This window comes from Cucurbita pepo, chromosome 13, assembly GCF_057944985.1.
Source record: "Cucurbita pepo subsp. pepo isolate OVF chromosome 13, ASM5794498v1, whole genome shotgun sequence".
Classification (NCBI taxonomy): Eukaryota; Viridiplantae; Streptophyta; class Magnoliopsida; order Cucurbitales; family Cucurbitaceae; genus Cucurbita; species Cucurbita pepo.
Genome location: NC_141810.1, coordinates 1,205,089 through 1,230,758, shown reverse-complemented (window position 1 = coordinate 1,230,758; position 25,670 = coordinate 1,205,089). Strand labels below are relative to the sequence as shown.

General features: G+C 35.1%; 2 protein-coding genes across 2 annotated transcripts; one reads left to right on the top strand and one right to left on the bottom strand.

The window, feature by feature from the left end:
* Positions 1–7,045: 7,045 nt before the first annotated feature.
* LOC111808702 (phosphoglucomutase, chloroplastic) lies at positions 7,046–20,351 on the bottom strand. Its single transcript, XM_023694845.2, has 21 exons — positions 19,960–20,351; positions 19,716–19,781; positions 19,273–19,317; positions 19,088–19,180; positions 18,949–19,001; positions 17,342–17,393; positions 17,183–17,251; positions 16,929–16,997; positions 15,981–16,103; positions 15,815–15,867; positions 13,422–13,500; positions 12,579–12,643; positions 12,423–12,490; positions 9,800–9,918; positions 9,455–9,645; positions 8,881–9,022; positions 8,710–8,791; positions 7,808–7,854; positions 7,618–7,695; positions 7,392–7,497; positions 7,046–7,316 (listed from the first exon to the last, which is right to left on the bottom strand). The coding sequence occupies exons 1-21, from the start codon at positions 20,215–20,217 to the stop codon at positions 7,249–7,251; spliced, it is 1,926 nt and encodes a 641-aa protein (XP_023550613.1). The 5' UTR covers positions 20,218–20,351; the 3' UTR covers positions 7,046–7,248.
* A 2,634-nt stretch (positions 20,352–22,985) lies between these two features.
* LOC111808042 (putative fructokinase-7) lies at positions 22,986–25,418 on the top strand. The gene is made up of 7 exons (XM_023693817.2): positions 22,986–23,270; positions 23,733–23,950; positions 24,095–24,307; positions 24,400–24,597; positions 24,693–24,833; positions 24,926–25,042; positions 25,121–25,418. Exons 1-7 carry the CDS (start codon positions 23,249–23,251, stop codon positions 25,256–25,258), a joined length of 1,047 nt encoding a protein of 348 aa, XP_023549585.1. The 5' UTR covers positions 22,986–23,248; the 3' UTR covers positions 25,259–25,418.
* The last annotated feature ends 252 nt before the right edge of the window (positions 25,419–25,670 follow it).

Below are 25,670 nucleotides of genomic sequence, written 5' to 3'. Positions count from 1 at the left end.
TGAGTTATATTATATGTCAATTATTTTTCTTTTACAAAACGTCCTCACATGAACTGGTCTTTTACACTAATTCTTCTTATAAGTAGATGACACAATATCTTTATTGGCTCGAGGCTTTAAAGTGGATATCATACTACCGGGTTATGTTATTTTGTAAAATAGAAAAAAAATAGATTAATGATCTCCTTTTCACGAAACGTCCTCACGTGAACTAGTCATTACACTTTATCTTCTTATAAGTAAACGATACAACATATTTCTTGGCTTGAGGCTTTAAAGCGTATATCATATCACCGAGTTATATTATATGTCAATTATTTTCTCTTCACAAAACGTCCTCACGTAAACTGGTTTTTACACTTTATTCTTCTTATAAGTAGATGACACAACGTCTTTATTATCTCGAGACTTTAAAGTGGATATCATACCACCTGAGTTATGTTATTTTGTAAAATAGCAAAAATAGGTTAATGATCTCCCTTTCACAAAACGTCCTCACGTGAACTGGTCATTACATTTTATTCTTCTTATAAGTAAACGATACAACATATTTATTGGCTTGAGGCTTTAGAGTGTATATCATATCACCGACTTTCACAGAGCGTCATCACGTGAACTGATTTTTACACTTTATTTTTCTTATAAGTAAATGACACGAGATCTTTATTAGTTCAAGACAGGTATTAGAGTGGATATCATATCACCGTCACAGTCACCCTCCAATTGAACTAGGGAAACAGGAAAACAAAAGAAAATCTACAAAACCTTGAATTTAAGGCCTAAAAAAATGAGGAATCTTCATATGATTAGAGCTTTAAAGCATGATTTGATTGAATTAAACACTCTTAAGTCTTAACTTAGTGGGTTTTCAAATCATGGAGTGATTCAAATCAGAAAAGATATGGCAGAGTACACAACATATGATATGGTTGGATGAAATAAAATCCACAGAATTGGACAAACAAAACATGTTTTTTTCTTAAAAAAACAACAAAATCTCTCTGAATCCACATTATTTCTTCATAGTGTTATCATTAATGTATCTGCAAGCTTCATTTTTAGCATTCAATTACGCAATTTTTTTCATCACCTTTTGGTTACCCACCTGTCTCTATGCCCTTTCATTTCATTCTAGCGTGTATATATATAACAGCTCAAGCCAGATATTAACCGGTGTGCTAGCGAAGACGCTGGCCCCCAAAAGGGTAGATTGTGAGATCCCACATTGGTTGTAGAGGGTGTTGAGAATGATGCTCTGATACCATGTTATGAATGAGAAATAGAAGTGGGACTGAAAGTCCAAGAAACGTAAGTGGGATCGAAAGTCCGATTTTCAGTAATGTTCCCAACCAAACTACAAACTAAATCCTAAAAATAAGATAAAATATTATACTAACCAAATACGGAAGATAAGATAAAATATATCAAATGTAAAATAACTGATTATGGCTATATAAAATATATTCCAATAGAGGGGAACGATGTGGAAACCTCTTCCCAGTAGAGAACATTCTTGGTAAAGATGTGGAAACCTCTTCCTAGTAGAGGTGCTTTAAAATTGCGACGTTAACTGTGATATGTAACGAGTCAAAGCAAATAATATTTGCTAACAGTGAACTTGAGTTGTATATATATATATATATATATATATATATATATATATATATATATATATATATATATATATATATAGACACCGAACATCTTGAATAATTATACCTAAAATCGAAATAACATATCCAATCAAAATAATATATCGTTGATGTTTATTAGTTGAATGTGTCTGTCGAGATGATTCATAAGTAGCTGACCTAATTTTGAACTGAAATTGTATGGAACTTTACACATTCATTCGGTTGGTGTTCTACAATGATTAATCGTTTTCTTACTTGCTAATAACATTTACATGTTGTGTCGGTTTCTTAGCAAGAATCAGGTTTGAAATGAATTTCAGAACTCTTATAGATATAGTGCACCTTCTTTTTTCGGTGGCTCAACCATAAGAACTTCGTTGATAAACATGCTTTATTTGGAGCATTTCAATGTTGGGTGACCTCTTAGAAATTTTCCTAGGATGCATGTGAGTGAAAACAAAACATGTTGGAGTGACTCGTGTTAGTTTACGGGGATAGTCTTCACTCTTTAGAAGCGAAGAGTAGGTAACATGGTCATGTCGTAAGGGAATGCCGAGGTCATCAGATGCTGAATCTAGATTTCGAATCTAGATCTAAATCTTAAACATGAGTCGTTACAAAAAATTGTTAGAACTATCTTTTCGAGCTCTACCCTACGAAAACTTAAAACATAGCATCCTGCTAAGAATCTACCCTACGAACTATTTCTTACACTTGTTTATGTTAGTTTTAAGGTTTTTTTATAAGGCTTTTATTGTAACGGCTCAAGTCTACCGCTATCAAATATTGTCCTTTTCGGCCTAAGAGAACCCGCTAACATATATTGTCCTCTTTGAGTTTTCTCTTTCGAGCTTTTCTTCAAAGTTTTTATAACGCGTTTTATGGGGAGAAGTTTTCACACCCTTATGTAACATGGACTAATTTTCCTATAAAGCTCTCAATGCTATTTCACGAAGTCTTGAGAGTACTATTGAAATTGCTTATATTTGTTGTCAACTCAATAATAAGCTCTCTAGCTAAATGAGGCTCCCATTTGTAACAACAAAGTTCATCGTCATTATATGTTGTCCGCTCTGACTCATTACGTATTGCCTTTTAAAATGGGTCTAATAAGGAGAGATTTTCACAACCTTATAAGGGGGCCCAACGTCCTCGCTGGCACACCGTCCGGTAACTATCTCTGATATCATTTATAAGCTCAAGGCCACCACTAATAGAGATTGTCTACTTTGGTCCGTTACGTATCGCCGTCAGCCTCACGATTTTTAAAATGCGTCTGTTAAGGACACCCTTATAAGAAATGCTTCGTTTCCCTCTCTAACCGATGTGAGATCTCACAACACAGCTTGTCAACTAACTTATTTTTCATTCATTCAGTGATGTTAATATCTTACTCACGTGGACTTCTAAGCTCTATTTTGCTATTGAACCATTGGTTTTATTTCCATTGCTTTCGAATCATAGGTTTCATTCATTCACAAGTGTTATAACCGCAAAATTATCTTTCCAATCCGATTTGAATAATCAAACTCTCAGAAAAAGCTCGAACGACCTTCAACAAAAGGGTACATATACCCGAAACTGACACAGGTGGGTAGATAGAGAATACCTAGGGCCGCGAGACAACTCTCTCTAAGGAACTCGGCAAAATAGCCCCGTAACTTCGGGAGAAGGAGTGCCTCCTCTCTTTCGAGTTCTATACCTAAAACATAAAAAATAATCAATAATTACTAAGTGGGTTATAAAAAAAGTAAATAGATTGACAAGTATAGGTGAAGAAAGAGAGTGGCATGTTGAAAATATGCAACATTTCAATATCTTTCATTATCCAACAAAAGATGGCCTTGCTTTTTGGTTGCTCCATCATTTTTTTCTTATGTGAAAGACTTTGTAAAGAAATGGGCAAACATACTGACCACCACTTTTCTCTTCAATAGCATAAATGGCCACCCATTTGTTGAGTGACTTGTCTAGTAATAACATCATTCACTCAATTATTCAAATTTGCTAATTTTATATAAAAAAAAAAATTACTAAATTGTTGTAAATAATCTAAATACTTTAATACGCTAGATTTTAGTATCATACCTCTTCTTAATGTTTCGAAACTGGTTTGGAATGAGCGCCATGAGATCGATCCAAGTATAACCACACTTTCAAACTTACGAGTAAAATCTCCTTGTGCTTCAGGACCCCATAGTAACAACAAAGAGTGTGTTGAACTATTAGCAGGAGTCGAAACTGCGGCGGTTAATAAGTTGCATCCTTCCAAATAGGAACTTGTCAATCCATAGGTATACCATGAAGTTATAAAGGTTGTACCTGTAAATCAACCTCCTACAGCAAAATAGGCACAAGGAAAGAGCAATAGACCGGACCAACCTACAAAAACGAAACGGTCCCTCCGTAACCAGTCATCCATAATATCGAATAAATCATTTTCGTCGATTTATGTACCGCTGTAATTCCTAATAATACCTGCAATAGTTCAATAACAAAATGACCCCAAAAGTTTTTGGTCAATTTCTTCTGGGTTAAACGACACTTTAGTCCATGATCTTTTAAATTTGTGCCTATTTCGTCAATAAATTTTATAAAGTGTCTAATAGATTCATAAACTTTCAATTTTGTGTCTAGTAGTCTCCTCAATCTTAAAAGTTCTTAAATTTGTGTCCAATAAATCACTGCCACAATCCAAATGGAATAGATCATAATCGTAATGGAAAAATGTGTGTTAGAGCACTTGGATAAGTTAAAGGAGTTTCTATTTTGTTCCATCAGTTATATGTCCCTTCAAATGTCAATAAAATGGTCTAATGGCGCACTTACTGCATCGTGGCCACACTCCATTTACCATTTACATCACATCGCATTTGAAGACTTTGTGATTCTCTATGTGCAATTCAATTTCTCCAGTGTCAACAAACATCTTACAAGTTTCAAAATGTACTTTCAAGCATCTAAAAAAAACTCACCCTTCGCCATTTGATCGAGAGTTCTTTCAAAGTACATGGCTTTAACGGAACCTACATTGATTGTAAACAATTTAGTAAAAAGTTGCTTTACTGATACAACATCGTCCTAATGTCTAGTTCTACAACCATAGAAGTGATTACACATCATTCCTTAAGAACTAGAGTCAAAAGTATTAAGAATCACAGATCTCTACAATGGTATGATATTGTCCACCTTAAAGCACTAGTTCTACCCTTTTGATTTCCTCAAAAAAGCTCATACTAATAGAGATAGTATTCCTTACTTATAAACCCACGATCATTCCCTTAATTAGCCAACGCGGGACTCCCTCCCAACAATTCTCAACAAAAAGTAATCTACAAGTGCTTACTCACCAAGTAGTTTTGATTATTCCCCATAGCACATACGAAATGCATTATGAGTCCAGGCAAAAAAGTATATTAGGCCATGCCAAAAGCACCTATAGAACATATTCTTGATCGGTAATAATAGCATTTCATAAATAGGTCAGGCAGAAACATAGTGGAATAACATGTACTCCAACAACATAGAATAATTCTCAAAGAAATGTAACGAAGAATTTCAGGGTAAGTAACATTTATAAGTTGAAAGAGATATTCTGAGTGATATATCGTATATACTTTGGCAGACAAAATATATCCATCCAGCATTTGTTTAAAAAGTAAAATAAAAGAAATACGAGAAAAAAGTTAACTCAATTCTTGGTCACAAGAAGACAGGGAACATGTGGTGGGGGAAGAGATGGAAGACACATCAAGGTCCATCTACGAAGGCAACTAACATGATGGAGGAGTTGTCACACACAATATCATGCAGATCAAACCCCGTACAACGAGTTCCCTCTAAAAGGAAAAATCCCATGAAAAACTGATTGACCAACGAAGTTGGATGTTAGCTTAGCTTTTCAAATTAGTGACAAAATTAGGACAAGAACTGTTGAATTCCTTTTACTATCCACTACAAGATTGCTCTTTAACTTTGTATGCTTTGCTTTCCAATCAAAGGTTGGGTGGGTCTGCCATACAAATATGTATATTGATTATCTAACAAATGGGGGGCAGAGACAATCCAATTTTGATACTGTTTTTTTTTTTTTTTTTCCACATAGGGCCGAAGTTGATTGTTATCACATCAAAAGGATGATCCCTTAGCTTAGTTTCAACTTAAATAATGCATCATGTCTGCTGAAAATGGAGTATCCTACACTAAGTATGCTCAAAATGTTGCCATTGTTCTTCAGTACCAAACCACACTAATTTCAACAGAAACAAATGGGTCCCAAAACTCTCATCATCTTTGGTGCCAATGCTTTCTAGGGTAAGGCTTTCCCTATGAACACACATAGTCAACCTAGTAATCAATCTTCATTTAACAAGATAAAAAATAATAGTTCTAATGAGAATTTATATTCTCATCATGTATTTTTTTCCAAAATGTGACAACATAACTATGTAATTATCTCAAATTACTTGCTCAAGGCCACTCATCACTTCAGTTGGGATCTATAGGTTAATTTGACATTCATGTTTACATCATCAGCAATAAAGCCAAGAATCAACAACTTTGGAGTCCAGCATTATGAAAGATCTAGTACTTAATTACAATACAAATCATCCTTTGGCCATGGCTTTCATGTTCCAGCTCTATAATTTACTTTGATTTGTAGAGAGATACATGAGAGTTCCCTAGGGTCACGGCTAGAATAGATATCATTTTGGAGTTCTACCTATAAGTGTGGGTCCGAAATTATGGATTCCTTCCATTTGATGATTCTCATAATGTGTAAAAACAATCTTAAGCTCAACACTAATGGAAGACAATTAAAATGATGTCTTGCAGTTCATAAGTTAGGCCAAAACCACTTTCAAGGTAGGAGTATCATTGCTGCCAAATAAAAAAGTTCGCAATATCAAACAGCTGGAAGAAACAAGCAAAAGAGCTGATCTAAATAAATGCATGGATTAATTTTCAGTTTTTCATGTCTTATGGTACAATATCCCGTCACCGTTAATGTAGGCAGAGGACAAGTGATGTTTTTTAATGACAAGAACTTGCTCTTCGTTGTGTTCTCAAGCAATGGTTTTGTTTTAACTTTTAGAGTGAATATAGGGAAGTCTTAGATTATTCCACCAACCTGTATGATATGGACACGTGATGCAAATTGATCTACGAGTTCATAACCTCATTAATTGTTGGTTTAGACCAACCAACCAAAGGCCGATTCAATCCTTCTAAATTGTCAGTAGTAATGAAAGCAGTCCATGTGAAGACTACAGGCACATCCTGTGGTTCAGTTACAAGGTTTGGTAGGTGACAGTTCACTAAAGAAACTACCAAGTAAAAAACAGTCCTATTTTCATAGGAAAGGAGGCAAAATTTTATTGAAGACATCTACAACTCAGTCAGAGATTGTGAAAATTGAAAAATTATTTATTTCAAATGTTGATGTTCTGTCAAATTTTACATGAGTAAGCTACTTATTCTGCAGAGATAAATTGACTAAAATCGACCAAAATTTAAATATAAGCAAGCATGGCCCTAGGCAGGGCAAGGGATGGAAGAGCCGACCTCCATCTAGTGGAGCCTGAGCCAGTCTATAGATTATGAGCTTGTTCTCTTAGGTGATGACTGTAGGTTTCTCCCTCCCAGTGAACTCCTCCAGCTTGGACAAAGATAATGCCAAATCTACAACATGACGAAAAGGAAGAAAATAAATAAATAATTGAAAAAGGTTATTGTTTGATGGGGCATTAAACAAACCTATTAATGGTTTTAGAGATGTTTGGGCATCCACATCATGTTTAGAAGTGTCCGGTTCAAACTGCTCAATGTATATTCTTACAGTAGCCCCTGCTGAACCAGTTCCCTGTAAAACGTGAAACTTAAACAGGTCATTTTTTAAATAACTTTTATAAAAATTCTCAACAATGGATCACAATGTCCTACGTTAAGAAAGAATAGAAACAAGAGGAAAACAAGAACATACAGATAAACGGTATATTATCCTTGATCCATCTGAAAAAACAAAACGAACACCTTGTTTTGATGCCACACTTCCATCAACCTGAACATACTCGACATTGAATTAAATAAATTCAGCAATGGATAACTTTGAAGCAGTGAAAGCAAGAGCTAAGACTAGGAAATACAGTAAATTTTCATTTGACAAAACTTACAGGGTCAGTATACGAAAAGTCATCTGCAAATTGGAGGACATAACTTCCTGCAAGAGTGTTAGCAAAAACAATCATTGCAATGAGAACATGACAAATGACAGTTTCTAAGATGTTTTCAATAAACCTAGGGTAAATTATAAGTTTTAAACTCGCAACTTATGTCTATTTGATCCTGGGAGAAAATGTGTGTCAAATTAGGACATTCTTGTAAATAGAAAATCATTAAAAAAAAACTAGTACAACTCTACTTTGATGCTTGTTGACTTGGAGAATTAACTATCCGAAATCAATAACTAACTATTTACCTATTGTGGGATAACTTGGTCACTTAAAAAGAAGTAAAAAACAAATCGTAGTAGCAAGAAGTATTGCAGAAGATAAATACAGAGCTCTTACATTATTAATCTGTAACTGAATGTGGATTCAGAAACTTTTAACAGAACTGAAAATTGGGTACTCAGAATAAAGCAAAAATGTTTTGTGACAGTTAACCTGCCATCAGTATTGCAAAGAATCCTATGCATTATGATAGAAAGAAGTGTACAGATTGATCGTCAGTTCACCTTTGAGAAGATCAATAGTAATATAATGAAATTAACCTGTGTTTCATCTCGTTATTAAATTGTTGACATTCTCACGGAGCATTTCCAAGGACAATTTTTTTAGCTTGTATTCTATATACAACTTGGCTTGGAGGGAAGTGTAGATTTATTACTTTTTTGTGAAATAATTTAATCTTAATTAATCTTACATTTATTTAGCAAGTTTCCTTTTCTGTATTTTTCTTTGAAATATTGTAATTTGGTGTTGAGGGAATATAACTTGAATAGTTCTCCCAAGCATCAAATAAATATGTTCCTAAAAGTTTAAGGACCAAACTTATAAATTAACCATAAACTTACCATACTTGTCACCAGACTTGCTTTTACTGACTAGATCTCCAAGGTGACTCATCATCTTATTAGCACCTTCCGACTCACATTCCTGAACATATTCAAAGATAAGAAATGAAGCAGTGAAAAACTGGCTAATTACAGTAACACAATCAGAACACCAACTCATGTTAATCTTACTTCATAGTCATATCTTGAAAAGAAGTTCCTTCCATAAATAGCCCAATGTTCCTTCACAACATCTGACACTGAGGTCAACTTCTCCCCAACTTTCTTGTCTTTGTTGCGGAATGCAATTATAGAAAGCCAAGCCAGCACAGCCCTATCACGAGAAAGTCTTAAATCATTTCATGTTGTAACTAGCATGGGTATAAAGCCATACCATCTTGCTAGAAAATTTACTAATTTGAAGTTCCAATATCAACTGGTATGAACAGAAGCAAAACCACAAAGTAGAAAAAGAAACGAACTAGATGGTGGTTTTTTTCCAATGTACTGCTCGAGGATATAATATCAGTATTTGAACAAATCTACTACTTAACAGTCAAGGGCTCTGATAATTTCTGTTAGTAGATAATATATCCTGTCCAGAAAACATAGAATTAATTTGTTCTGCTATATGAGATTATTGACATATATTCCTGGTATTTCCTTGTATCTTTCCTGCTTACATCAATTCTTTTTGGTTTCCCTCCACCAAAAGGAGCACCTGACACAAACATAGCTGTGTTTTAAAGTGAATGTAGACTGTTACCATATGCCATCCTTCTCACGGATATGATCGGAACCTGTTCCGAAACTCTCCTCCCCGCATATTGACAATTTACCAGCATCCATAAGGTTACCAAAGAATTTCCAGCCAGTAGGAACCTCGAAAAATGGCAGATTGAGCTTTTCAGCTACACGATCAAGTGCTCCACTTGTTGGCATCGAACGAGCTAGCCCCTATAATTGAGAAAGGTTATTAAACCTTTTCACCTTTTTTTGAAGTAAACTCAAAACTCATCCAGGAATACTTGAAGTGCATTTTGCAAAAAAACCTTTTTAAAAGTCCCCCACCATTGAAGTTCTTGAGAAATGAAGAATGAGCATTCCATACCTTAGGACCATTCTTGAAATATGGAATCGCCTCCTGTGCATAAGCTGCAATAATTGCAACAGAATCTGAAGGAGTAACAAAAAAACCCCTACCCAATATCATGTTTCTATCACCATCTCCTGCAAAAGGATGAAAAATAAATTATAATCATCTTTTATTGCATTTGTAAGCTAAGCATCCACTATAGCATTAATTAGCAAGTGTTATCGGGGAGAATGTGTAAGCCCATCATAAAAATATTATTAAGAGGTTTACAAATGAAAGGAACATAACCAATGGACACACAAAATAAAGTTTAAAAATATCTTCACATACATGTTTTGTTTAGGCAACTGGATTTGTGTTCTCGATTTCCGGGTGTGAGAATATTGACAAAGAATTGATTGAAGCATCACCATGGGCTCATAATTGAATGCCTTTGGCTATTTTGATATGATTAAGAGATAAGAAAATGGCTTAAAACTAGTACAGCACAAAAAGGGGAAGAAAAAAAATAGTCCAACATTTTATGAATTGGACATAGATTTTCATGAGATTTGGTTAAAATGTTGTCAATATACTAACCCAAACGACTTTTGGAGTGTAGATGACTACTTGTGATATGGTAACCCTAGTCACTTGAATCTAAGAACCCTCGTACACGCTTTGGATATGTAAACCCCTAGTTCACAAATACTAAAACCAGAATTAAGTTGATTTCATTCCAAATGATTGCAACTCTTGAGGATGTGATCTAGCAACCTTGATGAAGAATAAGACCTTTAGATCTAAATATCCAAGAACCTCAAAACGATAAGAAATCATCCCAAGGGAAAGTAAGATTTGGATTACCTTATTGAATATCATCTCAAAGCAAGAACACTCGTTTAAAATTTGAATCATTTCACAAGCAAGATTGATCAAATCAAGCTCGAATGATTCTAAGCATGCAACCTAAACTACATAGAATTGCAAAGAAACTTAACCTTGGGCTAAAAGAAAACATCTTTTTGCTACATTTTTCAAGTCTCCTTTACAAAGACAACAAACATGGCTTTATATAGCCTAAAAAAAGTTTTGACCTTCCATGAGGCATTTCAATAGTTGTAACTTTCATACTTTGACCATAATTAGCTATTATGTAAATATAACCTTAAAGTAAATAAAAAATCTTAAAATACATTAATGAATACCATAACTTTGAATTATGATCCACCCAAAATTTGTAACCATCTAAGAATAAATGAAACTTATCTTCCTTGAAGTTCATACTATATGATTGAGATTTCTTGGATCATATCAACTTATTTAAAGGTAATACGTTTTGCATACCTCATACCTCTTTGTGTGGTTCAATCAAGGACTCAATCCATCCATTATTCATCTAAGAAGCCATTTTTTAATTCTATAGACAAGTTTTCTAACCTTCAACAGTATTTGAATCATCAAAAGTATCATCCTCTTCATCATCTGCGCTTACCCTTGTCACAACCATTGCAAGGTTAGGTAACATGAATCATTGTCTTCTTTTCATCCTCTAACAAATGGGTCACAAACTCTAGTTATATCATTCATGTGACAGGTAATCCTAATTTACCTTTCACTCTTCGTCGTCTACATCTCATGTTAATGAAACTTCAGAAGATAGATGTAAAATCTTCTGTTCTTGGATCTGGCATAAAATATCTAACTCATCTCCTTTTTATCGTCTATTCTACATTTACTTGAACTTTTCTTTTATTTGATATATGTTAGTAAACTCACTCTTTATCTTATTTTTTGTTTTTCATTGTATTCTAGTTATTACTTAGATGATTAGTAAAGGACATGTTTGATGATCAAGAACAAAAAGTTGCTGTCTATTCTCTCTTTGATGCTAATTGTCATTGAGGTCATCCTCTCTTTCAATGCTAAGAAAGCTTTGGCCACAGTTTCATAATTGTCTTCCATCAAATTGAGACTCATGTCAGTTTTCTAAATTCCATCTCACAGTTAAGCCCTAGAATTAGTTCATTCTGCCATTTGGGGTTTTTGTCCAGTTGGGTCCAAAACTCAATTCCAATATTCTTTACCACCTGTATTGATGATTTAGGACATTTATTCTAATTTTGTATTTGATCTCTTTATCCGACTGTAGTTAAAGTAGTTAGAATTTTTTTTTTTTTTTTTTTTTTTTTGTAACCTTTAACCAACTGATTGTTAGCTTGGTTAGTTGGCTGGTTAGTTTGTCTTTGGTTGTGGGTTTGGATCCTTTATTCAGCTCCTTTAAATAGAAGCCTAGTTCTTGGAAGACCACCCGAATTGTAAATACCCAGGTACATGATTCAAGATTCAGAACTGTCGGAAGATGATGTGGTTTACTAATTAAAGAGGATTGAAACTATTAAAGAGAAAAAACTATGGTTACTTTTTTACTCCACTGTTCAAATCTCTTTTTGTCAATAGTACTTCTAATAGATCCGGTAGCATTTATTTTCTCTCTTTTGTTTTTACTATCATTTATCCTTTTTTAAGGTTTAAATTTATTTCTTGTATTTGCCGATGCACTAATATGCAAGTAAAGAGAAAGAAAAGGGAAAAACATTAAAAAAAATAAAAATAAAACTTGAACTCAAAAATATAGATTGTGTATGAGATGAAATACCATCACTAGCAGCTCCAAAATCAGGTCCGTCTTCACTGAACAAAAGGTCGACCAGATCCTTAGCATACCTGTTGAACAGTACAAATAGTTAGTATTACTCCAAGACAATAGCAAATCACGCAGCCGTACCCTCCTATCGGATCTTAAACAACTTACGTAAGATTAGGATCTGGATGTCCATGCCCAAAATCTTCTAAAGGCACTCCATTGGAAATTGAGTCCTACGTGAGATTGCAAAAATTTAGGCCTTGTTTGGAGCTCTTGTTTGCTGTTTAGCTCCTATCACTGAGTTTATTGTATTTTTGTATGCCATTTAGTAGTATCATATATTTTTTTTTCTTAATTAAAGTTTGGTCATGTATGCATGTGTGTTTGTATATACATCATTTTTTTACTTTCGATTTTTCTGTTTTCAATAACTACGTTAATTTTTTGTTTCAAAAATTAAAATAAAAAATCAAATCGTGTTTAATTAAAGTTTTATATTTTCTGATTTTCTAAAATATGTAAACCCTAATTTGTTTATTAATTATTCTATAATCAACTATACAATAATTATCAAATTATAATTCCTATTATTTAATGATAAAAATAATATATTATCTTTTATATTTATTAGTGTAGTTTCCAAATTTATCATTACATTAAAGTTTATAAAATATTAGAGAGAGAAAGGAACCTTTAGAGAGATAAAGAGTTAAAAGAGAGACACATAAGAGTAATGTGGCTACCTGAGAGAAGTACATGGAGTAACAAAGTTGGCGATATTTACAAAACAGAATCTTGTTTCTAAGAAAATATTTTTGGGGCCTATGATTGTAAAACCCTTTGTCATTACTTAAAAATTAAATGGATTATCAAATATTTTTCAGAAAATGAAAAGCCAAAAACCAAAAACATAAATTGAAATTGTTATCAATGGTGTCTTGTTACTAGAGCCTCAAATATATTAGAATTTCCATCTGTCTAAAATAAAGATGTTTGTACATAGCATCATACCAGACTTGCTCCTAACTTGTCCACAAAAATTGGTTTTGCATAAGCACCAGTTACTGCATGCATGGCATCAAATACAAACCTAACAAAGTTAAAATAACAAATACATCAATAATACATTCAAAAAGAAAAATAATGCATAAAAATAAGACATCAAAGCACGCACATCCAGATACAAAAACAATAGAATAGAAAATAAAAACAGAAAATTGGCATCCTTAAAGAGGCAAATGTAAGGGTATTATGTTACTTTAACTTAGTTAGGTTTGTATTTGATGCCATGCATAAAAATGAGAAATCATAGCATACACTTCCAGATACAAAAACAATAGAATAAAAAATAAAAACAGAAAATCGGCATCCTTAAAGTGGCGAACGTAAGGCTATCCAACAACTAAAGTTGATAAGGCCAATATTATCTATAAGAACAATGATTTGACATCCTAATTAAGCAAACACTAGCAGTTGTAAGGCGAAGCACGTGTATGTTTTTGTGTCTTTTCTTTTTCTAATTTGCATTGCTTGTGTTGAACCTAAAATTCCTAACCGAAGAGTTGCTGAAACATTTTTGGTGCAACAAGAAACAATTTCTTCTCTAATAAATGAAACCCAATTTCTGTATGGCTACTGCCCACCATTTTTATGAACCCTGGTGCATTTTCCCAGTATGTAACTAAGAGAAGATGAGCCATTGTTTGGCACTGCATGCATCCAACACCTAAAGCATACTCAACCATAAAGGGTTGGGTTGAGATGAGTTGAAAGGAGAGAGTAAAGAAGAAGAAAAAAAAGGATAGATGTCATGGCTGCCACAAGGAGAGTTCCAGCCAGTACTAGGATTCTGAGGCTAATCAGTCAAAGAGCATTATATTTTGCTAAGTTTCAATGATACGAAATTCATTGCAACCATAATCATCTTCTACCCCATTTACTGACATTGTTGAGTGAGGTGTCATGTAATATGCCTCATTGTCTTCTTTCTCCCTCTTCCAAATGAGTAATAAACTCAAAGGCTACTGACTATATATCTAACCTATGAGTTTAAGCTTTTGAGTTTGGTGATATTTAACATGGTATTAGAGATCTTATCAAATAAACATGATATTAGAGTAAGAAAACTACTTTTAACTCGTGTTATGGCTGGCCTCTACCTCCCTAATAAGGTAGGGCTCAACACCTTCTGTCATTGCAATCGTGGACACCATCTTGCAGGAACATTAGAAGGCTATTGATGATTTGAATTTCCAATTTATGAGAGAATAGTAAGTTATGACGAGCCAGGCTGACACACATCATTGTGATAAGAAGAATGAAAAAGTGTATCACTTCTATAATGACCATTATCTAGTAATAAAGAAGATTGGTAAGGTTGCATATCAAATTGACCTGGCCCCCATCCAGCACTATCCATCTTGTTTACATGTTTCTCAATTGAAGTTGGCAAGGAATCAAATCATGTACCATGTCCTCTATTACCATAACACTGGGGGGATGTGCTTGATAAATATTAATCCCTTAGCAGTTTTGGGTGTGAAACTAGCCAGGGAAACATTTTACGAGGATTTTGATGCACTCATTCATTGGGAAAGACAAACTACAAAAGATCCCTCTGATATCAATTCTCTTTGTAGAGGGGGTATTAATAGAATTGATAGGATTGATAGGCCGTGATAAATACTTGTACACTAGAAAGGGGAAGCACAAAGGCAGGAGTGGGCACACTGAAGAATAGTTAGTTCTTCGGCAGCAAAGGTAATATCTTGTATGGAAGGGTAGTGGGTCTGATCCTTAGAGAGTGTTTTATATAAGAGATGAATTAAGAGAGAAAGTTGGGAAAAACATGTATTGCCTTCGGGAGAGATACAGACCTTTCTAAGAGTCGTAGTTTTATGTCTCTTTTACCTATTTTGATTATCTTAGAGCGGTCAACTCTCTCAGAACAGTGGGTTGGCTCCTCAAATGGAAATCCAAATCACCTTCTAAATTAGAGGATAGTGTCATTTGAAATAACTAAATGAATCTCAGATAGAAATGTGGGTTCACATCCTTGAAAGAATCTGACAAGTGAAGCATAATTTGATAACCAATACATATGGGAAAAAGAAGGGGTGGCTAAATTGCGAGAAAGACAAAAGGAGAACTTGGTGGAATATCTTCAAGTTATGGGACTAGTTTCTTATCATTTCCTAATCAAATTGGGAAGATGGCGAGGAAATTTTTTTCTGGAGGGTGTGGCTGGATTCTCGATCACTAGCTGTTAAACTTTCAAACCAGTATGCAATTCCATATTTTCACATATAGCTTAAGTTGGAAGTTGTTTGGCTTCAAACTTCTTCTAAGGACATCTGGAATGGGAATGCACCACTGAAACACAAGGCATCAAACAAAACTCTTACCTGAAATCTGAACGTGAAAGCAGACTTTTTATGAGTGGAAAATCAAATACATTCTGCAGCAGATCCATAACTTTCTGTCAGTCCTCGGGAATAATCATATTCAATTTTCAAAATTTTTATATTTTCTTTATTTTCATTTTTGTGGTGTGTTCGAGGATTTCATCACCTCCAGCAGCTCCAAATAGTCAGAAACAGGATCTACAACTTCAACACTGAAGTTCCCATACTTGATTTCTCCAATGCGAGAGAGGTCAACATCAGGAATATCAGCGAATTTTATTTCAGAGATCTGCAAAAAGATTTGTACAAATACAAATTCATAAGATAGCAAATGGAGTCACCAATTGAAGATGTTACTGATGCTAAAGCAGAGATAGATGAAATCAAAGAGAAAGGGCAATGGGCTAACATGAAATGTTCATATTTGGAACAACAAACCTCCACAATAGAATGATATTGTCCACTTCAAGCATAAACTCTCGTGGCTTTAGTTTTAGTTCCCAAAAAACCTCATACCAATGGAGATAGTGTTTTTTACTTATATACCCATCATCTTCCACTTAATTAGCCAACGTGGGACTCCAACCATCCTCAATACAAGCTACAGACTATCTTTCCCTAGAAACACTCTTTTGTTCCTTTTCAGCCATACAAACCACAAATCTGAGAACACGATCCCTCCCTCTGAAATGGGGAATCAACATGGCCTCCACCAATATCCAACAAAAATCCAACCTTAGTAAAAAGAAAAGGCTAAAAACATCCCTGCCAGAAACACCTCCAAACTCTAGTGGAAAAAGGACAACCCATCTTTCCAAAAGCAACCAACCAAGAAAAGAAGTGAATTTTCTTTGGGACTTTTAGTTTCCACCAGGAACTGAAGAATGTATAAGATGGGAGCAACGCCTAAGAGGGGATAAAACAAATAAATAGAGACTTGCAAGAGGACCCAGACGGCTCAAGGGGAAATTCAATGCAAACATGAAAAGAATAAAAAATGTACAAAACATTGAATGCGATATAACGCAGTGTTGACCAATTAGAAAGTAGACAAGAAACTTAACGAAAAAAGTAAGTAAAGGAACCGATCACAAAGATAGAAACGTGTACTTACAGAAAGAGTGTTTCCATATATTTTGTCTGTAATTGATTCAGGTGCAGGCTGCCCACTGCTATAATTAAACTGAAAAGCCAATACATTCAAGTCAGATAAACTTACAACTAACTTTTGTAGTTGTCATGGATAAGATAAGGTCAAAATGCTCAACTAATATTTTGCAACAAAAAATCACGCTTCATTTAACATTTTGACCAACAATTCTATTTAATTAAATATAAAGGAGAGTACAAAATGAATAAAAAATTCACCTTAATACCCCAGTCATATTCAGGACCACCTGGATTGTGACTTGCACTCATTATAAATCCTCCGTTGGCCTGTAGGACACAAAATTACGCAGAAGGCAAAGTTATTAAATCTCACACCAAAATGCTTGATCATCTAATAAATCTGTAGAGCAAACTTGCCTTCCTCTTTCGTATTACAGCAGAGACAGCTGGTGTGGACAAAATACCTTCCCTGCATCATATAAATTTCACTATAGTTTACACACTTCTCCTTAAAATTGCTTCTCAGCAGAAATTAACTTTTGAAATGCCCAAATAATTGTGTCATTACCATCAATCCATCCATCTGGCTACGGCTATTAGATAAAAAGAATAGTATTCTGAATTTCAGATTTACCAATCATAATCCTAGAGAATCACAGGTGGCTCTTGTTCTTACATTGGCTATTTCTTGGCGTAAATTTTATTTCACCTTAACAAATTACAGTCTCAATGATCTCAGATCAAATTGGAGAAGCCTTCTTGTAACTCTCTTTGATAGGACCATATAAATAGAGTTTCCTTTATTAGGAAGGAAACATATTTCTGGGAGAAACAATGCGTGAGGGATAGCTCCTTTGCATTACCTTTTCTCATTTATCCCATTTGTCCTCAACGAAAATCGTTGTGGCTGATGTTTTGGTTCCTTCCAAGAGCTCTCCTTTTTTTCTTTCAGTTTCAGTCATCAGTTTGACCAATAGGGAAATGATGGATGTCTCACTCTCCTTTCCTTGATTGGGGAGTTTGAGTTTAGTCCTTGGAGAAGGATTGTTCGCCACTGGATCCCTAACCCTTCATGGAGTTTCTCTTGTAGTTCTTTTTTTGTTGTTTGTGGACCCTTCTCATTGTTAATAGCAGTAGCAGACCCTCATTCTTGATTGTGGTCTTCTGGTCTTTATGAAGCCATATGCAGATGTGAGCATCCAAAAGAAGGTGTTGGGGGATTCAAACATCCAACAGATGGTGTAGGTCAAAGGACTCGAAGCCATGAGCCTTCAAATCTGTCCCAAAGGATGCTGCTTATGCAAGGCAAGAAGAGACATATAAGTCCACATTTTCCACAAATGCACTTTCTCTGCCAATTTATGGTAGAATCTACTTGAAGTCTTTGATCACATACTGCCATGTCAGCCTTCCTTAAACGTTGTCATATTGCTTAAATCCAAATCTGTTTGGCTTAACAAGTGGAGGTGCATTCTTTAAGATATTTTATTGAAGAGAAATAGAAAAGATTTCCAAATGTTTCAGCTCTTGGGGAGAGTACTGTTTTGTTTCCTCTTTTTGGACTATACTAGACTTGCATTTTTTTTTTAAATTTTGAGCGTGAACCTGAGCTCCCCTTGATTACTACTGATTGGAGGAATTTTTGTAATTCTTAACCTTCACAAACTACACTCACAGTTTTAGATTGTGAAGGTTAAGAATTATAAAACAAATTGCTAGACAGCTCCTTGGTTTTGGTTAAGGAGGATTCCTTCCCTTAGTTCTTGATTATCCTTCCATGATTAATGAAATATTTTCATTTTAAAAGATAAAATATAAAATAAGCCTCCATGATTCGTGCTAAGATTCAAGAATAAAAAACCGTGCATTTAAGTTAACCGTGAACTATATCATCAAATGATACTTGGTAGTTGGTACATGCATGTCTAAAAGAGAAATCCTGGATTAAATTTTCAATACCGAACTTCAAAATACAAGAGAAAGGCCGAAGTATTCGGAAATTAGTTGAGGGTAGATCTACTTACTGTCCAACCAATATTTTCCCAACACCATTTCCTGCAGCAATTTTCATGATAATCTGCAAAATATCTGCAAAGTTCGCTGAAAAGTTCTAAGGAAACTAGACTACTGAATTAAGCAAAAAACAAAAGCTCAAGAAGAGACCTGTGCAGCTTCTTTATTAAAATAACGACCATCGCCTCCTAAAACCAACAGCCCATTTTTGTAATCCTCTGGTGGCAAGGAATTGAACAATGCCTGCAGATGCAAAATGCTCATGTAACACAAACTTCAAACTCATGCTGAGATTTCATAGACTAACATTTCCGACAAAATGCAAACATTCAAACCTGGATCCAATTTGCAAGGTAATTTTCCTGCTTAAATATTTTCACCTGAAAAGCCATGTAAATTACAAAGTGAGTTGTGATGGCATCAACGCCACCAAAATCCACAGAAAAATGATCAAGGGAAAGGATAAATTTAACAAGCAGACTAAATTTTAAAAACAAAAACAGCAATGGTTCGTTTAGCCGGATGCTGGCAGTTTTCCCGCCATTCAACAACACCAGATGGCACCAGTTTATCAACGTTATCAATCCATTAGCGAACTAGCTTAATATAAGAAACTTCCGATGCTCGTACATAAGTACATTATATAGAATTTTATTATTCCCTCCTTCGGTTTCTTCGTTTACAAAAAATCACTAATTAATGAAAATTCAAGCATGAATATCTCGAACAATCTAAAACGAAAAGAGACAGAAAAAGAAAAAAGAAAAAAAGAAAACACCTTCTTCCGGAGACCACTAGTTCCAGTTTTCTGGCCTTCAATCGGCTGAGTCGGAATCAAATCAATCTGAAAAAACAATATACATGTCAGCAACAAAAACAGAAATTTTTCTCAATGCACAGCAAAACACAATGTATCAATCTGAAAACAGAGTTCAATAAACAAAAAAAAAAAAAAACAAAAAAAAAAAAGGAAAATAAACGAAGGAACAAGAGAGTGAGTGATGCCGGTACGGCATAGTTACCTTGATTCCTTGAGACTCTGCAACAGTTGCAGGAGAAGAGGAAGAGGAAGAAGGCGAAGAGGCCTTAACGACGACTGAGTGAGAAGCAATTCGAGGAGGCAGTAGAGGAGAAGAGAGCAGAAGTGGAGACGAAATGAAAGCTGTAGAAGAAGGAATTGCTCGAAAGGAAGCTCCATTGGAAGAAAGTGGTAATGATGATGATCGCTGTCTGAGCGGGGAAGAGAGAAGATTGTGGAGCCGCAGAGAGGAAGAAGCCATTGACAACGATGATGAAGAAAATGCGAAGCGATCGATCGATCAATCCAGTTAGGAAGAAGAAGAACCGTTCAGAGAAGATCTTTGGATCTCACCCAGCTGGGTCCGTGAAGCGCAAAAGAACACAGTTCGGGACTTGGGGACTTGAACACAGATCCGTGCCCGCCACACATGCAATTGCCGGGTCCATTTATTTTCTATTTTTATCTTAAATTTATACCCACTCATTATTAAATAAATAAATAAATATTAATCCTCCTCCATCGTAAAAACTTCAAATTTTAAATATATTTTACTTAAAATAATTTTATATTAAATATTTTTAAAAAAATTATAAAAAATATATTGAAATAACTCGGATTAGTTTATGAGATAGTATCGGGTCACTTGAAATGCATAAAAATGTTGACATCATCAAATATCGAATATAGATTTCAAATTTCAATTCGAAATATCGGGGCAGACAAATTTTCACTTTCACGAACCTAAAAAAAAAAATACTTTTTTTTCGTTTTACACAGATTAATGTACCTATAGTTAAATGTATAAATGTTTTAAAATTCACTAAATTAAATAAAAAATTAATTAGTGTAAAATAAAAATTGCAATAATTATCTAACTTTATTGTCTGATTTAATGAATTTTAATTTATTATATTTAATGTAAGTTTACTAATTAAGATATATATCGGACATTAAATTTTAAAAAATAAGGCCATTTATATTTGTCTAAATCAAGAATTTTATTTATATTAATACATTTAATTAATGTATAAAGTGTTGTTTTATTTGATTATGGAAAATAACTCAAACCTCAAATATATTTTTTTAATATGGAAATTCTTTTCCGGTTTTTTTTTTTTAATTATTTTTAAAAGTTGAAGGGTATTATTGTAATATTTTTTAGTTAAAAAATATCTTAACCATTAATATTAACCCCTTTACTTTTATAAAAAGAATTTTAAATAATTATTATTTTTAATATATGGACGAAAATCGTATATAATTTTATATATTATTTCTAAACTTTTTAATTTTACTTTTGAAAATTTATGATTATTTTTTAAACGTGGTAAGAGTAATTTTTTTTTCCTATTTCTTTAAGTTAAAAAAGAGTTTTTAACTGTAACAAGCAAAATTTACCTAGTTTTTGTAATTATAATTTGCTTAAATTAAATATAAAATAAATTTTATATGTTATTTAAAAATAATATCATTGTTTATGTTGTTTTAATACCATTAAATTCAAAATTAATATCATAATATACTTTTAATTTTTGTATGTATCTAATTTAAAAATTAAATACTTTCTATACCATACCCAAAAGAAAATAGCATTTAGTTCTGGTATATTAAATATTGTTAATTTAAAAATAAAATACATTTTTAACTTTTAATACACTAACTTAAAATTAAATATTATTTTTTAAAATAAACATCACTACTTTTACAAATAATATCATCAGAGTCAGATAGTGGACGGTGTGTTAGCGACGAGACTAAGCTCTAAAGGGGGTAGACATGAGATAGTGTGCCAGCAAGAACGCTGGGCCCCAAAGAGGGTGGATTGGGGGATCCCACATCGTTTGGAGAAGAGAACGAGTGTCAGCGAAGATGCTGGGTGTCACGATCATGCTCGTCCAATGCGTGTTGCCCATGGCCGCATGCTCATGCACGATCATGTTTTTTCATATTCTAGTGTTTTACTTTTGTATTTCTAAGAAATATGACGTTTCAAAAACATCATGTTTAGGCTTATCAGACATGAAATGTCTCAGAATGTACTATAGGGGATACGAATAATTGTCAACTTCTCCCTACCCAAGGTTATATACTGGGAGCCGTTGTTATTTCTCTCTTGTTTGCTTATATAATGTCTCTTTCAAAAATCTTTCTCTGCCCTCGTTTTCTAAAACCTTCTCTTAAAACCGAGGCCAGAGGCTCGAGCATACGTCGCTTGGCCGTAGGCACGCAAGAACGAATTGGCTTAGCTCACTTGTCGTTGGAAAGTGAGTGTCGCACAATCGCAAGTCCGGTGCCATCAAAAGTGTGATTGTGACACTGGGGTTCGAAGGAGGTGGATTGTGAAATCCTCGAGTGCCTGCGAGGACACTAGGCTTGAATGGTATTAGAGTCAGACACCGAACGATGTGTTAGCCTTCTCGCTGTTCCCCGAAGGGGGGTAGACACAAGGCGGTGTGCCAGTAAGGACGCTGGGGCCCAAAGGGAGGTAGATTTGAGGGCGGTCCCACATCGATTGGAGGAAGGAAAGAGTGCCAGCGAGGACGCTGGGCCTTGAAGGGGGTGGATTGTGATGTCCCACATTGGTTTGGGAGGAGAACAAACCAGGGTGTGGAAACCTTCCCCTAGCCGACGCGTTTTAAAGCCTTGAGAGGAAACCCGAAAGGGAAAGTCCAAAAAGGACAATATCTACTAGCAGTGGGCGTGGGGCGTTATATGATTTGTGAGATCCATGGGCTGTGAGATTGCAGGTTGGTTGAAAAGAAAACTAAATGTTTTTTTTATTTTTTTTTGAAAGGGTGTGTAAATCGATAACAGAACTTGTTAATAAACGTCTGAAAATCTTTTTTAGTAGCTTTAAAAACTTTGAAGGAAAGTCAGAACTATCGGACTAGGAGATTTGAGGCAGGTTAATTGAACCTAGGAATGACCGAAGCGGCCGATCTCATCCAAATCCAAATACAGTAGGAAAAGAAAGCAGAAAGCAGGAATCGGCATAGAAAGCCCGTGTAGCTATTAAATTTAAAAAAGAAAACAGAAGGAAGTAAATGAAGAACAATCCCGGGGGCCAATTTTTGTCTGTGGGTGCTCAATGGTTCTTCTACTTCTGTCAACAATTCACCCCTTCTTAACCATTTCCCTCCTTCTTCTCCCACTCCTCCGCCTCCGATTCCACACCCACATCCCACCAAACCAATCCCTCTGTCTCTCCGCGACTCTATCCACTTTCTTGCTGCAATTCTTGTTGTTCTGTTCCTTTCATTTTCTCTCCATCCAGCTCTCAATACCCCTCAATGGCCGATTCTCTCACTCCTGGTACGTTTCCGAGTTAAACCCTTTTCATTTTTCAACGTTTTTCTACTTCAATGCTTCATTTCTCGATCAACCCTTCTCGGTTTTTCCCATGTTCTTTGATCTCTCATTGTCCCCTGTTCTTGACTTGATTTGGGTCTGCATCGTTAATCGTTTTCGTCTTGGAATCAATCTTTGAATCTTTGTGGATGTTCTTTGTTTTGTTTGTCTCCTCATTGGTTTTCTCGACATTTTGGTGTTCTGATTCTTACTGGGTTTTCTTTGTTTCTTTTTTAGCTTGGCTGACTTTGTTGTTCATCATTCCATGATTCTGATTGTTTAATGATCTTTTTCTTGTTCTTTTTGAATCTATCTGTTCCCAGATTCAATGTTTTGTGTCCTTCTGGATTATCATCTGCTTTATGATATGTTGAACAAATTAATGAATGAGTGAATGAATAAGTTCTTTGACTTGGCGTTTTACAGGTGATATTAAGGATCTTCCCACAGGATTTAAAGGAAATTTGCAGGTTAAAACTTCCCCTGTGGTTTGTTTTGGGGAAGTTTTGATAGATTTTGTGCCAACAGTGGGTGGAGTTTCACTTGCTGAAGCTCCTGCTTTCAAGAAGGCCCCTGGCGGCGCTCCTGCTAATGTGGCTGTTGGCATTTCTAGGCTTGGTGGCTCCTCAGCATTCATTGGCAAGGTTCGTTTCTTCGTATTCGATCGAACTTTTGAATCGTTGAATGTTTTCGATAGTTAAGAGATCGTTTTCCTTCGATTAGTATCGGTTTTGTGTAGAACTTTAATTTGGGAGGAAGAAATGTGAACTTTCTTCCTTGTGTTATAGGTAGGTGATGATGAGTTTGGATATATGTTGGTAGACATTTTGAAACAAAACAATGTGGACTGTTCTGGAGTTCGGTTTGATCCGAACGCAAGGACAGCTCTAGCGTTTGTTACACTTCGAGCAGATGGCGAACGGGAATTCTTGTTCTTTCGCCATCCTAGCGCTGATATGCTTCTCACTGAACGAGAACTCGAGGTTAAAGTTATTGAGCAGGCAAGTCTCGTGTTCTTATCAAGAGAGATAAAACTCGTTTACTATGCTCTTTTGCTGATGCTTTCTGTGATTCTGAATTCGATTCGTTTCAGGCACAAATCTTTCATTATGGATCGATTAGTTTGATTGATGAACCGAGCAAGTCAGCACATCTAGCTGCACTAAAACTTGCAAAAAAATCTGGTTGTATTCTCTCTTATGATCCCAACTTGAGATTGGCGTTGTGGCCTTCACCGGAAGCTGCTCGGGATGGCATAATGAGCATCTGGGATCAAGCTGACGTTGTTAAGGTATAATGTCTGATTACGAAGCGTTTTGTGGTATGCGTAGGTAGAAATGTGAAAACTATGTAGCGTTCCTTCCATTCTCGTGTAAATTTATGCAGATAAGTGAAGATGAAATTACTTTCTTGACCGGTGGAGATGATCCTTATGATGATAACGTGGTGTTGGAAAAGCTTTTTCGTCCGAATTTCAAGCTTTTAATCGTAACCGAAGGGTCGCAAGGCTGTAGATATTACACTCAAGTAAGCATTTTATGAATTCATCGATTCTCGTGTTGTCTACCCGAAGTCTTAGCTGATAGGTTATGGTAAATTTAATCATTTTGTATATACAGAAATTCCGAGGCAGGGTAGCAGGTGTTAAAGCTAACCCCATCGACACGACAGGAGCTGGTGATGCGTTCGTGAGCGGGATATTGTTTTGCTTAGCTTCAGACCCGAGTCTTTTTCAGGTTCCATTTGTTCTTGCATAATGAAACAGAAGAATGTCTATACTGGTTCTTATTTACATGTAAGTTTTCGTTTGGCAGGACGAGCAACGGTTACGAGATGCTCTACGCTTTGCGAATGCCTGTGGCGCCATCACGGTGATGGAGAGAGGAGCGATTCCAGCTCTACCGACGAAAGAAGCTGTCCTAGAAATGTTGTCCAATGCCAGCACTGTATGATAACAAGTGTTTTTAGGTGTGTTTGGTTTGTTTCAATTAGGCTAAATGTAATTTGAGTTTCGTTTGTGGTTAGGTGAGTGAGATTTGAGCTCATTTTATAGTGTTGCCCACAGCACACCTTGTCTTCTAATAAATGCTTTATTCATTCTTGTTTCTTTAACAGTGATCTGAAGAGCATTGGTTGTTGTTCATTGTTTGGGTTGTTGTAAGTGTTATAAAATGTATATTCATCAACACAAATTGTTGTTATTTGAACACTCTCTCGTGGGACTCGTTCGGGGTCTAGTGTCTTTGCTGGTACTCGTTCCCTTCTCCAATCGACGTGGGATTCTCCAATCCACCCCCTTTAGGGCCCATTGTTGGCACTCGTTACTTTCTTCAATCAATGTGGGATTCTCCAATCCACCCCTTT

Bases quoted from the DNA above. Each gene is read 5' to 3' on its own strand.
- LOC111808702 (XM_023694845.2), bottom strand. From the start codon at position 20,217: ATGGCTTCTTCCTCTCTGCGGCTCCACAATCTTCTCTCTTCCCCGCTC. The intron at 16,104-16,928 runs GTAAGTACACGT...ATCTTTTTGCAG, and splicing joins TATATGGAAACACTCTTTCT to ATCTCTGAAATAAAATTCGC. The intron at 15,868-15,980 runs GTGATGAAATCC...GATCTGCTGCAG, and splicing joins ACTATTTGGAGCTGCTGGAG to AATGTATTTGATTTTCCACT.
- LOC111808042 (XM_023693817.2), top strand. From the start codon at position 23,249: ATGGCCGATTCTCTCACTCCTG. The intron at 24,598-24,692 runs GTATAATGTCTG...AAATTTATGCAG, and splicing joins ATCAAGCTGACGTTGTTAAG to ATAAGTGAAGATGAAATTAC. The intron at 24,834-24,925 runs GTAAGCATTTTA...TTGTATATACAG, and splicing joins GCTGTAGATATTACACTCAA to AAATTCCGAGGCAGGGTAGC.